The sequence below is a fragment of the Macaca fascicularis genome, chromosome 18 (genome assembly GCF_037993035.2).
Source record: "Macaca fascicularis isolate 582-1 chromosome 18, T2T-MFA8v1.1".
Lineage (NCBI taxonomy): Eukaryota > Metazoa > Chordata > Mammalia > Primates > Cercopithecidae > Macaca > Macaca fascicularis.
Window position 1 is genome coordinate 71,689,541 of NC_088392.1, and position 16,450 is coordinate 71,705,990.

Consider the following 16,450-nt stretch of genomic DNA (forward strand, 5'->3'; position numbering starts at 1 on the left):
TACATTATTTTTAATGAGTAGAATAAAACTATAGGCAGCAGAGGCAGGTATCTTGCTCATTTATCACTATCTCCTTGACATCTTGCACATGCATGGTATATAATAGTCAATTAATAAATATCTGCTGAATTAATACTTGAAAAAAATGCCTCAATCTATTTACTCTCTCTTTTTTTCTCTTTTTAGAGACAGAGTCTGTTGCCCAGGCTGGAGTGCAGTGGTGCAATCATAGTTCACTGCAGCCTCGAACTCCTGGACTCAAGCCTCAGGCCTCAGGCTCTTGAGGCTAGGACTACAGGCACACACCACCATGCCTCACCAATTTTTAAACATTTTTTGTAGAGATGATGCTTCGCTATGTTGCCCAAGCTGGTCTCAAACTCTGAGCCTCAAGCAATTCCCCTGCCTCGGCCTCCCAAAGTGCTGGGATTACAGGTGTGAGCCACCATGCCTGGCCCTATTTGCTCTTAATGAATGGAAAGAGCCCTATTAGACTATACTTATTTTATCATATTGTTTAGACAAATTTTTTTCCCAGAATGTAAAGATAAGTTTTAGTCACTGGGCATGCAAGCACAAATTCCATGATAGATTTGAATTTGTTAACTTTTGCTATATATAAACTATCACAGAATGAAGGCTCAGGCCTGGGATGAACTCTGTGATGCCATTCATGCTCCCGAGCCTCCCCTGCAGGAAGTCCGTCTCCAACTGAGATCACATTTTTGCTTAGCATCCCCCTATCCTATCCTGCTCCCCAACAATAAATCACTTGAACAAGAAACAACTTCAGACTATCTTTCTAAGAAACTTGACTTAAGAGAGCAGGTGCATACTCTCAAGGCAACACGTGTGCACGCTTGAACACGTGAAGGGGAGTACGTCTATATGCACGTATGCATGAATGTTCACTCACTGACTGTGGGGTGATGGGTGAGGCCAACAACACTTTTCCTTCCTCTCCCCTGGCCAGGTGGTGATCGCAGCAGTCGAGGGAACATTTTGAAAGTGGAGAGGAGATGGGTCGCAGTGGACACAGGAGTCAGGAGTGACTTGTTCTGGCCCCACAGCAAGTCACTCTAGGCACTGGGAAGCACTACGCTGCATACTCTCCTAATATTCATGGTACTCGTTTCCCTCTCACTAACAAGTCCTCACATGTTTTAAAAATACATCTCAGTGAAAAGGGAAAGGGTTGCTAATAACAGTCACAAACCACACCTCCTCTGCCCTTTCAGTTTCCCATTGACACCCATGATAGCACAGGTGACAGTCAGAGCACCTGAACCCCCAGTTCTTCAGTACTACTGGGCACTGGCCTGATCTTGACTTGACTGATGTCTGTGGGGAGGACAAATAAAGCTTAGATGTTGTAGCTCTATAAAAACGATGCTTATGTTAAAAGGAAAGGAAAGAGTATTTTATATATATATATATGTAACTACCTATGTAAATATGACACAGACATACACACAGAGAAGCATAGAAAAATGTCTTAAAAAGTATATACCAATATGTACATCAAAAAGCCATTAGAAGCGTTACAGCTCTTTTAGAATTTGTCTAGCAGGCTTTCCGGTTTTTGCTGGAAAGACCCCCCAGCACTGCCACCAAATTAAGAAAAGCCGTAAGAATGTGCGATTAGCCCTTTCTGAGTCTTTAATGCTTTTTGCAGTAAGGATGTATTGTGTTTTTAACCAGAAAAGCAATGAAAGGTATTTTTATTGAATTTTTCAGAGCCATTAGGCAAGAGGCCTGTTCTTCATATAATGAATCAAGTCCGTGCTGAGGTGTCCAGTGTGAGTATGATGTGAATTCAGGCAAGGGTATGGGCTCCTCTGCCTCCCAGGACAGCCTCTCTGTTTTCATGGGTGATCATACATCTCGGTTTGCCTGAGACCGTTTTGGTTTGTGACTGTTTATGACTGTTGTCCTTTCATTCTCAAAGCGTCCCAGTTTGCATAATATGATATAGTCAATCTGTATTTTCATTTCACAGTTTTCACTTGTGAGAAGGATTTAAACTCACCCACTCCACCACCCAGCGGTTTTTATAACAACATATCCACATCCACATAAGGCTTCCTCAGTGTATTCTACAATGATACATTAAAAAGGCTAAACAGTGTAAAACCTACCGGGCCTTCAAAAATTTCCTTCTCGTTAAATATGTAGTTGACTTTGGCATTGCCAGACAGCTTCTCAGCCTGCATCCAAAACCGGACCTGGCCCTTCTCCAAAATTTCAACTGCCAACTCTGATTTAACTGGGACAGCTATGAAAAGTAAAAATAAACACAGTAATTATATTGGTAACCAATTATATTGGTGCTCATTTTTCAACAAGTGAAAAAAAAAAAACAAAAAAAAAACAGGCAATGGAAATGACAATGTAGCACCTGCTTCTTGCAAAGCCCAGAGACAGTGAGAGTTGCAGGGAAAGGCTTAAAGACAGAGGGACTCAGCTCTGATGCTGGGACTGTCACTTAGAGCAAGTTGTTCATCCTCTTTGAATCATTAGTTGTCTCAACTGTAAAAATGAGGAAGATGAACTTACCTCTAGGGGCATGGGGCACTTGTAGTCAGTATCTCTAACTTTCTACTGAGTCTTTTGGTTAGTGTTTTTTCTTGCTTTTTTTTTTTTTTTCCAACAGGTTCTCGCTCTGTTGCCCAGGCTGGAGTACAGTGACACGATCTCGGCTCACCGCAACCTCGGCCTCCTGGGTTCAGGCGATCCTGTCACCTCAGCCTCCTGAGTAGTTCACACAACAGTAACGCACCACCACACTCGGTAACAGTAACGCACCACCACACTCGGTAACAGTAACGCAGCACCACACTCGGTAACAGTAACACACCACCACACTCGGTAACAGTAACGCACCACCACACTCGGCTAGTTTTTTTTTTTTTCTTTTATTAGACAGGGACTCATTATGTTGCCCAGGCTGGTCTTGAACTCCTAGCCTCAAGTGATCCTCCCTCCTTCGCCTCCCAAGGTGTTGGGATTACAGGTGTGAGCCACCTCATCTGGTTGGCAGGTGCTGTATTTTAAATTAGAAGCTTCGAAACTTATGTCAAATGTAAATTAATATTTCTTTGTATTCATTTTAAAACTACCCTTTTCAAATTTCAAGGGATACTTTTCTTTGCATTATTCCATATTCACTACCAAGTTCAGTGTGATAAATTCATTCCAATGCAGGACTGAGAGGGGGCTCAGATGTCATCTATCGAGGGGGTTTCAAGGTGGAGAGAAGGTGGGTTTTGGAGTCCCACCAAGATCTGGACCAGTTACTCTCCTCCTTTAGATCTTGTGTCCCTCACCTGCTAACATGGATGTGCTATGAAGAGTAAATATAAGGCCAGGCACGGTGGCTCACACCTGTCATCCTAACACTTTGGGAAGCCGAGGTGGGCGGATCACTTGAGGTCAGAAGTTTGAGACCAGCCTGGCCAACATGGTGAAACCCCGTATCTGCTAAAATTACAAAAATTCGCCAGGCATGGTGGTGGGCGCCTATATCCCAGCTACTCCGGAGGCTGAGGCAGGAGAATTGCTTGAGCCTGGGAGGCAGAGGTTGCAGTGAGCCAAGATTGCACCATTGCACTCCAGCCTGGGCAACGGAGTGAGACTCTGTCTCTAAAAAACAAACAAACAAACAAACATAAATATAGTAAGAGAACACATTAAGGTACTGTGAATAGTGGTCTGTGTTCAAGAAGGTTGGTTCTCTTCCTCCCCTCACTTTACTGATCTCTTTACAAAATCTCAACTGCAGCCCGGAAGACAGTGGTAACACGTCTGGGTGGTGGAGCTGAGAGCAGGGTCACTCCATCTCTTCTGTATTTCTCTTGGTCCTGGTTGTCCACACGGTGGTTTTCCAGTGTGAGCGGGATGTCTGAGTGCACCAGGGCGGCAAGGGCAGAGGCTAAGCTTCTCCCTTGCAGGACATTCATGCTTGCTACAAGTAAGTCTTGAGGAGAGTAGAAAGTACAATTTCTTCTAAAAATATCTGGAGACCTCATTCTAGGAAACTTACTATGTGAGTGAAGAGGTTACCTAAGAGGCCCAGAGTGGTGAGGGAGGAGGAAGAACAGGCCCTCTTGGAAGCCTCCAGCTCCCTTAATGTTCACTGTCCTCCCTGAGTTCTGAGAACATCGTTTGGGGAATGCTGGCCGCCTTGAATGTCCACGGGGGCACGGAGCAAAAGTGGCTGTGCATACATGGAGACAGCCCATGTCACAGTCAGGGGAGCAGGCTCCAGAGGCAGACCACCTGGGTTTAACCAGCTGTGTGCAAATGATCTAGTTACTTAACCTCTCCAGGCCTCATGTTCTTCCCCTCTAAAATCAAATCACCACAATACCAACCCTTTTTAAGGTCATTGTGGAATTCAAATAAATATATCCTGCTTAACTACTCTACAGAAAGCCTGGCATATAATAAATGCTCTATTAATGTTGGCTGTTAATGTTTTGGCATCTCTTTCCTCCTCTAGTTGCTTCTACAACAACCTGGAAACACTTTTTTTGTTTTCTTTTTTCTTTTTTTTTGAGATGGAGTCTCACTCTGTCATCTAGGCAGTGGCATGATCTCAGCTCACTGCAACCCCTACCTCCCGGGTTCAAGCGATTCTTGTGCCTTAGCCTTCAGAGTAGCTGGGATTACTGGTGACAGCCACCACACCTGGTTAATTTTTACAACCACTAATTTTAGAATATAATATGTTGACACCTAAGAGGATACACCAACATATCTATATTTATATATACGTGCTTGTGCATGTCTCTCCACATATAGTGCATGTATACAACAGGGGTAACAACTGGTGTCTGCAAACGAAGGGCCATTATGCAGCATGCTGAGAATACCAAAGTGTACCCTCCCCCCACTCCCCCAAAATACCTTGAATTCTGGGTGTACGGATATATATTCAAATAAGCTATCTTTCCACACTGCAATTTAGTATCAATACTGGCAAGATAGACTAAGTCGCTTTCTATTTTTAGCTTTGTGCATTTTTATTTTTTCCATTTACTCAGCTCTAAATTTCCTTAGGCTCTTTTCTCTGGCAGTTAATGTGCCTCAGTGAAATATGTTATTTGTAGGTTTAAGGCACATGTTTAGTGGTTTTCAAAATATTTTTGAAAACAGCTTAAAATAGGAGAATTTACTGTGCCAAAGGATAAAGGAATACGATACTCGTTATTACATTCTCTAAGAAATAAGACAGTTTAAAACTTTACAAAATCTCATGAAGACAGCCTCATCAACATGCCAGCGTTTACAAAGATGGAGTGCCTATGAATCAGTAAATCGCATGAGCTACTTTGATCCTATCACCAGGCCTCTGAAAATATTCACGTTGTGACCTCATTGGTCTGAGAGTGGTAGGGGAAAGAAAAGAGTGGGTGCTATAGTATTGAAAAATGTTGCTTCCTTGGGTTAACCAAAACACCCTTGGATTGGGGGCTTTGATACTTGCATGTCAGAGTTTGTTATTTTGTGATTTTTATATTTATTTTTTGTGACAGTTTCTCACTCACCCAGGCTGAAGTGCAGTGGCATAATCACGGCTCACTGCCGCCTCCAACTGCTGGGCTCAAGTGATCCTCCCGCCTCAGCCTCCCGAGGAGCTGCTGCCACACCTGGCTAATTTTTGTATTTTTGTAGAGATGGGGTTTCACCATGTTGCCCAGGCTGGTCTTGAACTCCTGGGCTCAAGTGATCTTCCCGCCTTGGCCTTCCTAAGTGCTGGGATTACAGGCATGAGCCACCTTGCCCAGCCACATGTCAGAGTTTTAATCAGTCTCAGGTTCTCCCTACCAAAATGCGACACTGGGTCTCTAATAAAAGGATACCTGAGTTTGCTGCTACCCTCTCTCTTAGCACCAATAATCAGAGTTCTTAGGCTTATGCAAGATAAAATATCTCAGTATAAATGATAATGACATCAGGCAATGCCTACTGTCTGGATTAATTCTGGCATGATCTTGGCTCATTGCAACCTCTGCCTCCTGGGTTCAAGCGATTCTCCTGCCTCAGTCTCCTGAGTAGCTGGGGTTACAGGTGCCTGCCACCACACCCAGCTAATTTTTTGTATTTTTAGTAGAGATGGGGTTTCACCATGTTGGTCAGGCTGGTCTTGAACTCCTAACCTAGTGATCCACCCACTTCGGCCTCCCAAAGTGCTGGGATTACAGGCATGAGTCCCCGCACCCCACCCTCTTACAGCATTTCTATATAGTAGGTGCTATAAACCATTGTGATAGCCATTCCTGGAAAAGAAACCAAGGCACAGAGAAATAAAAGTGAGCTGCCCAGGCACACAGCTTGAGTCAAAAGTCCAGAACAAAGAGAGTCCAGGCCAAACACTTTGCTGTCATCTGATCTATTCCAGAAGTTGCTGCCTAGTGAGACTGCTCAAATCTGTGTGTGTATTGTGGATACTTACTTGGGAACTTGTGTTCATGGCTGAGAGCAAGTAAACGTTTCAATTCTGTAGGGGGAAAAAGAAAGCAATTAAACCTTAAACTACTAAAATAAAAACCACTTAAGAATAATCGAGAAATCAAAGCAACATTCGATGTGTGAATGCACTGATTTTAAACTTACCTTCCTCATCTATTAAGTAGCTTGATGCTATTCCATCAGTGTCTGTTACATCGCAAGAGTAAAGACCCAAGTCGTCCATCCCAAGGTCTTTGAAGGTCATTTTCGTCCTTCGGAACAAAATATTTTTCTTAGAAATGAGGGTGTGTGGGATCTGTGGGCCTGTGTTTCCCCTGATTCTGGGCAGTTGTATATGCTACTCCTTTCATCTGGACGCCTCCTCTCATCTCGCTGAGCTACAGCCTACGTGTTCTTGGTGTCTCAGGTTCAATGCCATTTACTCTGGGAGGACTTGCCTTACCTCCTTCCAGGGGGTGGTGGTGACAGGGGAGTGGAACTGGCACAAAGCCCACATGCCCAAGCTATGTTGCTTATCAGTGCACATCCTGCAGAAAAATATCCAGCTGAGCAGCCCCTGCTGGGAGCCAGACACTTCCCCCGCCAAGGGCAGAACCTGCTGTTGGTAACTCTGGGTGCCTCTCCTATGCCATCTCCTGCTCTCCCCTTTTCTGAACTTACCATGAGCATCTGTATTCTCCCCAGTGTATAATCCCTGTGCCTTCAGAGACAGGAACTGCTTTGTTTACTGTGTTATCCCCAGCACCCAGTACCTTGTCTGGCACATAATATGTGTAATAAGTAAATGAATGGCTCAGTGGGCAAGTTCATTGTGTTTTCTAACTTTGGCAAGCTATATTGCTAGGCAGTGTCTAAGACCAACCAAACATTGAAATGTTAAGTGTACAAACTGGGAGAAAAATTTATCGTTCAATTATCTTTTCTCGGGGCAAATGTGTTTCATGTCAAGAAATTTACAGCATAGGGGCAGAAAAAGTCCTTTAATTATATTCAGTATTTCCTTGTCATTCTACAACAAAATTGCTAGTTTTTTCTTTGATTTCTGAGATATACTGGGCTTCATTGTAATAGACAAAAGTACTTAGAAAATACTGTGCTTTATCAAATACTTTGCTTTATCATATCGATCCAATGTGGTTGACACGATGAAAATATAAAGCTTCGTAAGCTTTTGCTATAAAGCAAAGTAAAAAGAACACTCAAAATCTTGGCGTTGAAAGGAAATGACAGATCATATAGTTCCTCCATTCTCCCCACTCTCATTTTATAGAGAAAGAAATCCGAGGTTTGTGGAAGTTAAATAGCTGCCCACGGTTATACAGCCAGCTCCTGGTAGAGTTGGGCCTAGAGCTTTTCCATGTGGTGCTTCCACATAGAGCTTTCTTCCCACGTACTATTGGCTCACTGATGAGTGATGGTGAAAGAAGCAGAAGAGATTATCCTCAAACCATTTAATTTACCATAACTTGAACCAGCAGGTTCTTCCTAGCCCCCTACAAGTATCCTCGTCATTACTTTAAGATTTCCAAATTTCATAGATAATGAGAATCATCTTTAAAGCTGATCTTTATGTCAATCGAATGTTTCTAATAGCATAAATGAGACAAATAAGAAAGAACTTTAAATGGAATAAGTAAAAAGTATTTTAGAAGGGTTGTTATTATTTTATTTTATTAGAGACAGGGTCTCACTATGTTGCCCAGGTTGGTCTTGAACCCCTAGGCTCAAGTGATCTTTCTGCCTCAGTCTCCTGAGTGGCTAGGATTTCAGGTGTGAGTCAATGAGCCAGTCTAGGATGATTATTTTTAAGGTTTAAGTTGGTTATTATTTTCTACAATACCAGATATAAAATATATGTGACTTCATCCTCTTATTCCAAGCAATTTAAGTGGAAATCAAAGAGCTCACCTCATTCTCCTACAGTGAAAAGGAAACCCATGATTGTGATTGACATAGTCCTTACTTGTTGCCCTTGCTTTCGACTTCTAACCGTGGAGAGTCCTCAGTGGATACATAATCTTTGGACCAGGTGAACTCGGACTTTGGAGTCATCTGATCACATTCGAAGTTCAATGAAATGACTCCATCATCATCCACATTTACAACAACCTCTTTGGTTCCTATAAGATCAAAAAGAAGGTACTGATACTTCATGGAGGAAAGCAACCAAGTAAGAATTTGTTACCTTGAGATCCTTTACTTTAGCCCTAAAGTAGGGCCCTGAGCCCAGGTCAAGGAAAAGTTTTACTGCTTATGTGAAGGGACAGTCCTACTCTACAATTTGGCTTTTATGCCATAACACGAAATCTGATGGTTGCACCACGTTTCTTAAGTAGAGTCAACACCATGGACAGTAGTGTTTGTTATGTGACTGATGGTATAGTTATGGGAGCGGTTTGATTGCAATAAGGAGACAAGGCAGCTTTGGGAAAAGGGAAAGTCAATTGATTTTGATCAGGCCCTAATTCATGACTTTTGCTTCAATAATATCCACATGCAATCAGTCATCAGGAAAGCGCAGAGATGAAGAACCCAAAAGGAAATTGAATGGGAGAAAGTAGAGAAACTAAGAATCGCCTATATTCACGTATTCAAAGTCTTTAAGTCATTTAAGAGTGGAGAAATATATGGATGCCTGCTCTGTGGATCACATAACCAGAAATCAATTTAAACATGTCCCTCTAGACTAGAGTGATAGCAACTGAGAGATGACTATTATTGAACTGCATGGAAATTTAAATGGAAATGAGTTTCAAGAGATTCAGCTCTTTCAAGAAGATTGGTTTTTGGATTAAAAAAAACCAATTCAGTTAGTGTTTTGAGTTATTCTATTTTTGAGAGTTATAATAAATTGCACCTGCACCTAATAGAGAATTCTAGGAGAATTTGTATAGCCTATGAAACATTCACATCTATTCCTAAATCCAGTTGAAAGGAGTAAAATGCTCTACTCAGATTTATACTCATTCAATTGCCAGTCTAAACTTCATTTGTTTCAGTACATTAGGAAAAATATATTTAAAAAAATAAAAATAATATACAGTTTGTTTCAGTACATTAGGAAAAATATATTATATTCAATCCCAGGAAAGTACAGCTGTATTTTTTTTAAAAAGCATAAAAAAACTTCCAAAAGAATTGAATGTTTTCTCTCTAGATTATATCATAAGAGGCCAACATCCTGGCCTACTGTCCAATAAAACTTGTTAGTGGAAAAAAATTGCGAACGTTTTCCCAAGGGAAGGCCAAGAGGAAACCAGTGCCTGGTGCCTGGCAGGAAGATCTTGGTTCCTGAGCCTGACAGTTGATCTAACTTACGTCCGTACAAATGGCAGTGTATGCTTCAACTATAAATTTCCAAAAAGTGATTGTTAGCACACGCAAAGCTTAGAGAAGACTGGTTCTAGAAAATTTTTTAAAATTCCTTTTTCTTAAACAAAGGGCTACTTTCATATTTGGTTACATAGATAAACTGAAATAACAATTAAAGAAGGCTTAAGGATTCCTTAAGTTAATTGTCTGCCATATGTTACTTTTAAAGGGCTATATGTATTCCATTGCAAGTTGCAGCCCACATTTTATTTCTGTTCCTGATAACACGTGACTAATCCTCACACTCTAGTTTCGTATAATATTGAACAAATGCTCTTATTAAAACTTAAGAAAAGGCTAACACTGAAGAGTGTTGACTGTATTATAATATACAGTTTGTGTGACTGAGTAACAGAAAGAATGCAAACAGAAATTTTTGTATATCTGTGTTGTTACAGAGAGAAAAGAAGTGAGGTAATCTTGCTTTTTGCATAATCTCTATTTTGGAAGCATGACAGATTGCTCATATTCATCATTCATTGTTCTATCTGTAATCTCTTTTTAAAAGGAAGTGAATCATCCATATGCTTGCTATTTATTACATTAGAGGTATGACAAGCTTACAACAAAAATATTGCTTATTGATTGTGAAAGATTTGACTTTTCTGAAAACAAAATAACCACAAAACAGAAAGAACATGAACAATTTAATCAGCTTCGCCATTCTCTCAATGCTGTAGATAACTTTTGTACTGTAACACCTTGCCCATTTGGAACACTGCCCAAAACCAAGAAATAAGGAAAATAAGCCTCTAATACCAGTTCTGATGTGACAAAGTCCACATGCTAGTATGCTGCACACTCACCAGAGAAGTGGAATCCCTTTTTTTTTTTTTTTTTTTTTGAGACAGGGTCTCACTCTGTCACCCAGGCTGGAGTGCAGTGGTGTGATCTTGCCTCACTGTGGCCTTGGCCTCCCAGGTGATCCTCCTACCTCTGCCTCCCAAGTAGCTGGGATCACATGCACATGCCACCACACCTGGCCAACTTTTTTGCATTTTTTGTAGAGACAGGGTTTCCCCATGTTGGCCAGGCTGGTCTCAAACTCCTGAGCTCAAGTGATCCACCCGCTTTGGCTTCCCAAAGTGCTGGGATTACAGACATGAGCCACTGTGCCCAGTCTTGGAGTCTTTCTATACTTTGCTTGAGACAATTCTAACAAACCTAGTTGGTTGGTTTCCCTCAGTAGATTAAAAGAAAAAGAGGGAGGTAAGAAGCTACTATGAGCAGGAGCATTGAGAATAAGGAAAATGACAGCAAGAGAAGACAGAGAAAAACTAAAAAGTAGGCACAAAAACATTATTTACTATAGGGGCAGATAGCTTCTCACCCCATAACAACATTGCTGTATCACAACACTGTGTGTTAAATAAAGGTGATACTTAAACGGCTCTAAGTCACAGAAAACGGTAAATAAGATTCAGTATACTGCATCCAAGAAGGATGAAAAGCACTTATTAAATTGCATAATTTATTTTAAAAGGATTTTCATCAGAAAGTCTTAAATGAAATTTTAAAGTATTAATGCTTTAGCAGTAAATCCTCAGGCAAATGGAACAAATGGTCATCTAAAACAATAATTTGTTCAGGTTTTTGAATGGCCAAATTTGATCCCAAACCCATGAAACTTAGAGAATAAGAAAATCCTGGCCAGGCTTGGTGGCTTATGCCTGTAATCACAGCACTTTAGGAGGCAGAGGCAGGAGGATCACTTGAGGCCAGGAGTTTGAAACCAGCCTGGCCAACAAGGTGAAACCCCATCTCTATTAAAAATATAAAAATTAGTCAGGCGTGGTGGCACATGTCTATAATCCCAGCTACTTGGGAGGCTGAGGCACAAGAATCACTTGAACCTGAGAGGCGGAGGTTGCAGTGAGCTGAGATCACACCACTGCACTCCAGCCTGGGCAACAGAGCAAGACTCTGTCTCAAAAAAAAAAGAAAGAAAGAAAATCCTGTTTAGTTTTTGTCTCAATTGCCTCAGTTACTGAGCAAAGAATATAGAGCTGAATCACTGAAGTGCAGTTGGTCCTTCATATCTATGGGTTCTGCAACCTTGGATTCAACCAACTGTGGATCGAAAATACTTGGGGAAAAAAACAATAAAAATAACAACGCATCAATAAAAACAATGCAAATTTAAAAACAATACAGTATCCCAACTCTTTACATAGCATTTACATTGTATCAGGTATTATAAGCAAGCTAGAGATGATTTAAAGTATAAAGGAAGATATCTGTAGGTTATATGCATACACTATGCCGTTTTATAAAGGGACTTGAGTGTTCCTGGATTTTGGCATCCACAGGGGGTCCTGGAACCGATCCCCCAGGATAAAGAGGTATAACTGTATTCTGAAAAATAAACTTTGTAAAGCATTTCAAAATCTTTTGTGAAAATATGAAATGAAACAAAAGATGTTGCTTATTTGCCTTTTTAAATAAGATATGTTATTTTTAGGTTCCAAGCCACATCTGTGTTTCAACTTCAACCTATGAGTCGTACACCATTACCTTATAGTTGAGTTGTAACGGAAGAAATGGGATCATTTATACTTTTAGAAAAGAATGTGGAAATTTTTTCAAAGTCTTACATTAAAAATTGTAATTTAAAATTAGGTAATTGGCTGGGCTCACTGGCTCACACCTGTAATCCCAACACTTTGGGAGGCCAAGGTAGGAGGATTGCTTGAGCTCAGGAGTTTGAGACCAGCCTGGGCAACAGAGACTCTTTATCTACAAAAAAAAAAAAAAAAAATTTAAATTAGTAGGGTGTGGTGGCTAACACTTGTAGTACCAGCTACTAGGGAAGCTGAGGTAGGAGGATCACTTGAGCCTGGGAGATGAAGGCTGTGGTGAGAAATGATCATGCCACTGCACTCCAGCCTGGGTGACAAAATGAGACCCTGTTGCAAAACAAAAACCAAAACAGACAAACAAACAAACTTAAGTAATTGCTAGGAGAGAGCCAAATAGGTAAGGATTAGCTATAATATCAATCAGTATCTGAGAGTTTCCCTTATCTGTGAAGCTTTTCTTGATTAATTATGTCAAATCAGTATATCATAAGCAATATTTGTAGTGGGTAGAAAAGAGAGGCATGAGCATTTCTTCAACTTATGCACACATAATTGTGGGTGCTACTGGTGGACTTACTAAATAAATGAACAATAAAGGAAACAAAAACTGTTTAAACTATATTTGGCACTTAAGATTTAAAACTTTCTTTTCTTTCTTTCTCTTTTTTTTGAGACAGAGTCTCACTCTGTTGCCCAGGCTGGAGTGTAGTGACGCGATCTAGGCTCACTGCAACCTCTGCCTCAGGTTCAAGTGATTCTCCTGTCTCAGCCTCCAGAGTAGCTGGGACTATAGGCGCGTGCCACCACGCTGGGCTAATTTTTTTGTATTTTTAGTAGAGAGGGGGTTTCACCGTGTTAGCCAGGATGGTCTCAATCTTCTGATCTCATGATCCGCCCACCTCGGCCTCCCAAAGTGCTGGGATTACAGGCGTAAGCCACCGCACCCGGCCAGATTTAAAAATTAAAACTGGTTAAGAGGATTATTTGATTGGATTTTCATTTTTCAAAAACTTGCACTGGTCGTTTAGTTTATTGAGAATAGGGTTAAATTCTACATATGTCTTTTATATTTCCCTTACATATTTACACATGCCAGGGACTGGATTGAGATGAAAAAAAAACAGCTTTAAAAGATAAATGCCAGTTTAAGATTATGACATTTATTTTATCGGAAACTGTCTTGTTAAAGCTAAAGTATAACACCAACATTTTGATAAAGAGGTGAGAGGAAACCAAATTACCAATGAAACAGCCTTTGCAAAATTATGACATAGTTGACTTCATCTTGTTTCTGACCTCCAAGCTGCCCTTGGTCATTCCTGAGCATAGGCTAAGTTAACTTTGGGAGAAGGTTCGTTTATAGTTTAACTTGAAAGCAAGAATGGTAATAGTCCTCCTCTCTGTTCAGGGGCTGAAACCACTAATGAGAGGTTACAAGACAGGTGTAGTTTCTATTATCCCTTACTGCTTAGATGCCATGTGACCAGAGGTCACAAGATCTGTAAGCTTCCCAGTTGCTCCCATAGATAACATCAGTATTGTAGAATCTAAGATTGTTTTCTTTTAGATGTTTTTAAGACTGACCCCACCCAGACTCCTGACTTGGGACTCAATTTACTTTCCCATTATAGGCATCTTGGTCTTCTAAGTCACTCTTTAAAAAATGCCCTTATTCAAAGAAGCTCTGAGCCTTCAGGGAGACTGACTTGACCGACAACTCTAGGTCTCCCACTTCAGCTGGCCTCATGTCAATTAAACTCTTTCTCAACTGCAGTGCTGCGGTCGCAGTGGACTGATTTTGTCTATGCAGTGGGAAGGGATAACCTAAGGGGCGATTACACTAACAAAGAAAATATTCTAGTGGCAGTGGGTTTCCTACTTACTTTTATACTCAGAGTTTGAAGCTGGATCTCCTCCTTGACAATTTTTTTGAGGAATTAAAGAATTAATTAAATAAGGGTCCTGTACATAGCAGACAAAAAATTCGATTGCAATTTAACAAAAGATACATGATGCTCAAATGGATGATTCTCTTTATAGATGCCCTAGCAAAACCAAAGCTGATGTATTAGCCTACAAAGCAATGACAGCATTTTTTTTTTTTTTTTCGAGATGGAGTCTTGCTCTGTCACCCAGTCTGGAGTGCAGTGGTGTGATCTCAGCTCACTGCAACCTCCACCTCCTGGGTTCAAGCAATTCTCCTGCCTCAGTCTCCCAAGTAGCTGGGATTACAGGTGTGGACCACCACACCCAGCTAATTTTTGTATTTTTAGTAGAAACAGGGTTTCACCATGTTGGCCAGGCTGGTCTCGAACTCCTGACCTCATGATCCACCTTCTTCGGCCTCCCAAAGTGCTGGGATTATAGGCGTGAGGCACCGCACCCAGCCAATGACAGCATTTCAGAATTTCTAACATGCCCCAGGCTAACCCACCAGATAGTGCCTTGTGGAGATTAACTTGGTACAATATCACAGAAGAAGCCTGAGAGAAAAGTCTACCCATAACGTCCTCCTCAAATTTTCCTTTCTTTTTCCTTTTTTTTTTTTAAGATGGAGTCTTGCTCTGTTGCCCAGGCTGGAATGCAGTGACGTGATCTTGGCTCACTGTGACCTCTGCCTCCCAGGTTCAAGTGATTCTCCTGCCTTATCATCCTGAGGAGCTGGGATTACAGATGCCTGCCACACACCCAGCTACTTTTTTTGTATTTTTAGTAGAGATGGGGTTTCCCCACGTTGGCCAGGCTGGTCTCAAATCCCTGACCTCAGGTAATCTGCCCGCCTTGGCCTCCCAAAGTGCCGGGATTACAGGTGTGAATCACCGTACCTAGCCAAATTTTCTCTTTAGAATATCCCACAACTTAGCTGAGGTTTTTCCAAGAGCTGAGCTCCTGTCAATTAATTAATGGTTGAACTCTGAGCAATGCCTAAAGAGGCATATTCTCTCAAGTTGATTGAGGGATGTGGTTCCGATAATTAATGGGCAGGAAGCAAGTCTGATGTTCTGCTATCAAAGTAAAGCAGTCCTTGTAGCTATTCTTATCCAGATGAGAGGCCATCCCGCTTTCCCACAAAGTTGGGTTGGAAAAGTGGACCAAAATTTGGCATAACTTAGATTTTCTCAGAAACAACCTTTTAACCTGTTCATGAATATGAAGAACTTAACTAAGATCTCAGGAGACTGAGGTATAGAACGTGAGAGAGCTGTTGTGTTGTTACCTAAAAAGGATTTAAGAAGAGTTGTCACTAGTCAGCTACTCAACCTAAGCAAATCCTTCATATAGACACAGAGATCATTGTTTGTAACAGATCTCATTTTACATTACTATTATTGTTTCTTTCCTATTCTTTTCTAGTACAGACAGGTCCCACTATGTTGCTTAGGATGGTCTGCAACTCCTGGGCTCGAGTGACCCTCCTGTCTGGACTCCCACAGTGTTGGGATTACAGGGCCAAGACAGAATTCCCATGGTCCCTCCAAGGCTTGCCCAGAACTCCCGGTATCCTAATGGGTTCAAGTGTGGCTCAGGACTAAAATGAACTATTTGGAAATTAACTCATTTCATCCCACTTTTCTTTCTCCTCCCTGAAAAAAATGATAATAAAGAATAACATTTAAAAGCTTAAATAAAATCACAGTAAACTGTTAACCTTCCTACACATTTTGTAATCTGATATAATTCTTTCTCATATAAAGTGTTTTACATGAGCATGAATATATCACTTTTATAAGCTTTAATTATTTGTTCTCCATGGTGTGTGTGTGTGGTGATGTTTAAAAAACTGAAGAGCGGGACAGAATAGAAGCAGAGGAAAGTGAGTTAATGTAATTGGTCACGTGTAGTACTGAGCTGCCCTGGGTTTCAGACGAGGACTGGAGTCTGACCATTCAGCCTCATGCCCACATCGGAGCCTCCACCAGACTTTCTTTCCCAGCTCACCCATCATAACCAGGGCAGGCAGAACAAGACAGTTAGGGTGAAGTGCACACACTGAGGCTTCAAGACAGAGTCACACTCACTGGCAA

General features: G+C 41.2%; 1 protein-coding gene and 1 non-coding gene across 11 annotated transcripts in view; one reads left to right on the forward strand and one right to left on the reverse strand.

The window, feature by feature from the left end:
- MYOM1 (myomesin 1) overlaps positions 1-16,450 on the reverse strand; it is a 179,609-nt gene that overhangs the window by 21,469 nt on the left and 141,690 nt on the right. For all 10 annotated transcript variants that reach the window (XM_005587098.5, XM_065534075.2, XM_065534071.2 and 7 more), the window contains 4 exons: positions 8,438-8,594; positions 6,619-6,725; positions 6,458-6,502; positions 2,139-2,275 (listed from right to left, as the gene is read on the reverse strand). In XM_005587098.5, coding sequence (XP_005587155.4) covers positions 2,139-2,275; positions 6,458-6,502; positions 6,619-6,725; positions 8,438-8,594 — 446 coding nt within the window. The remainder of the gene's footprint in view (positions 1-2,138; positions 2,276-6,457; positions 6,503-6,618; positions 6,726-8,437; positions 8,595-16,450) is intronic.
- LOC123570097 (U7 small nuclear RNA) lies at positions 1,537-1,599 on the forward strand. Its single transcript, XR_006694107.2, has one exon. It is a non-coding gene; the product is annotated as a U7 small nuclear RNA (small nuclear RNA).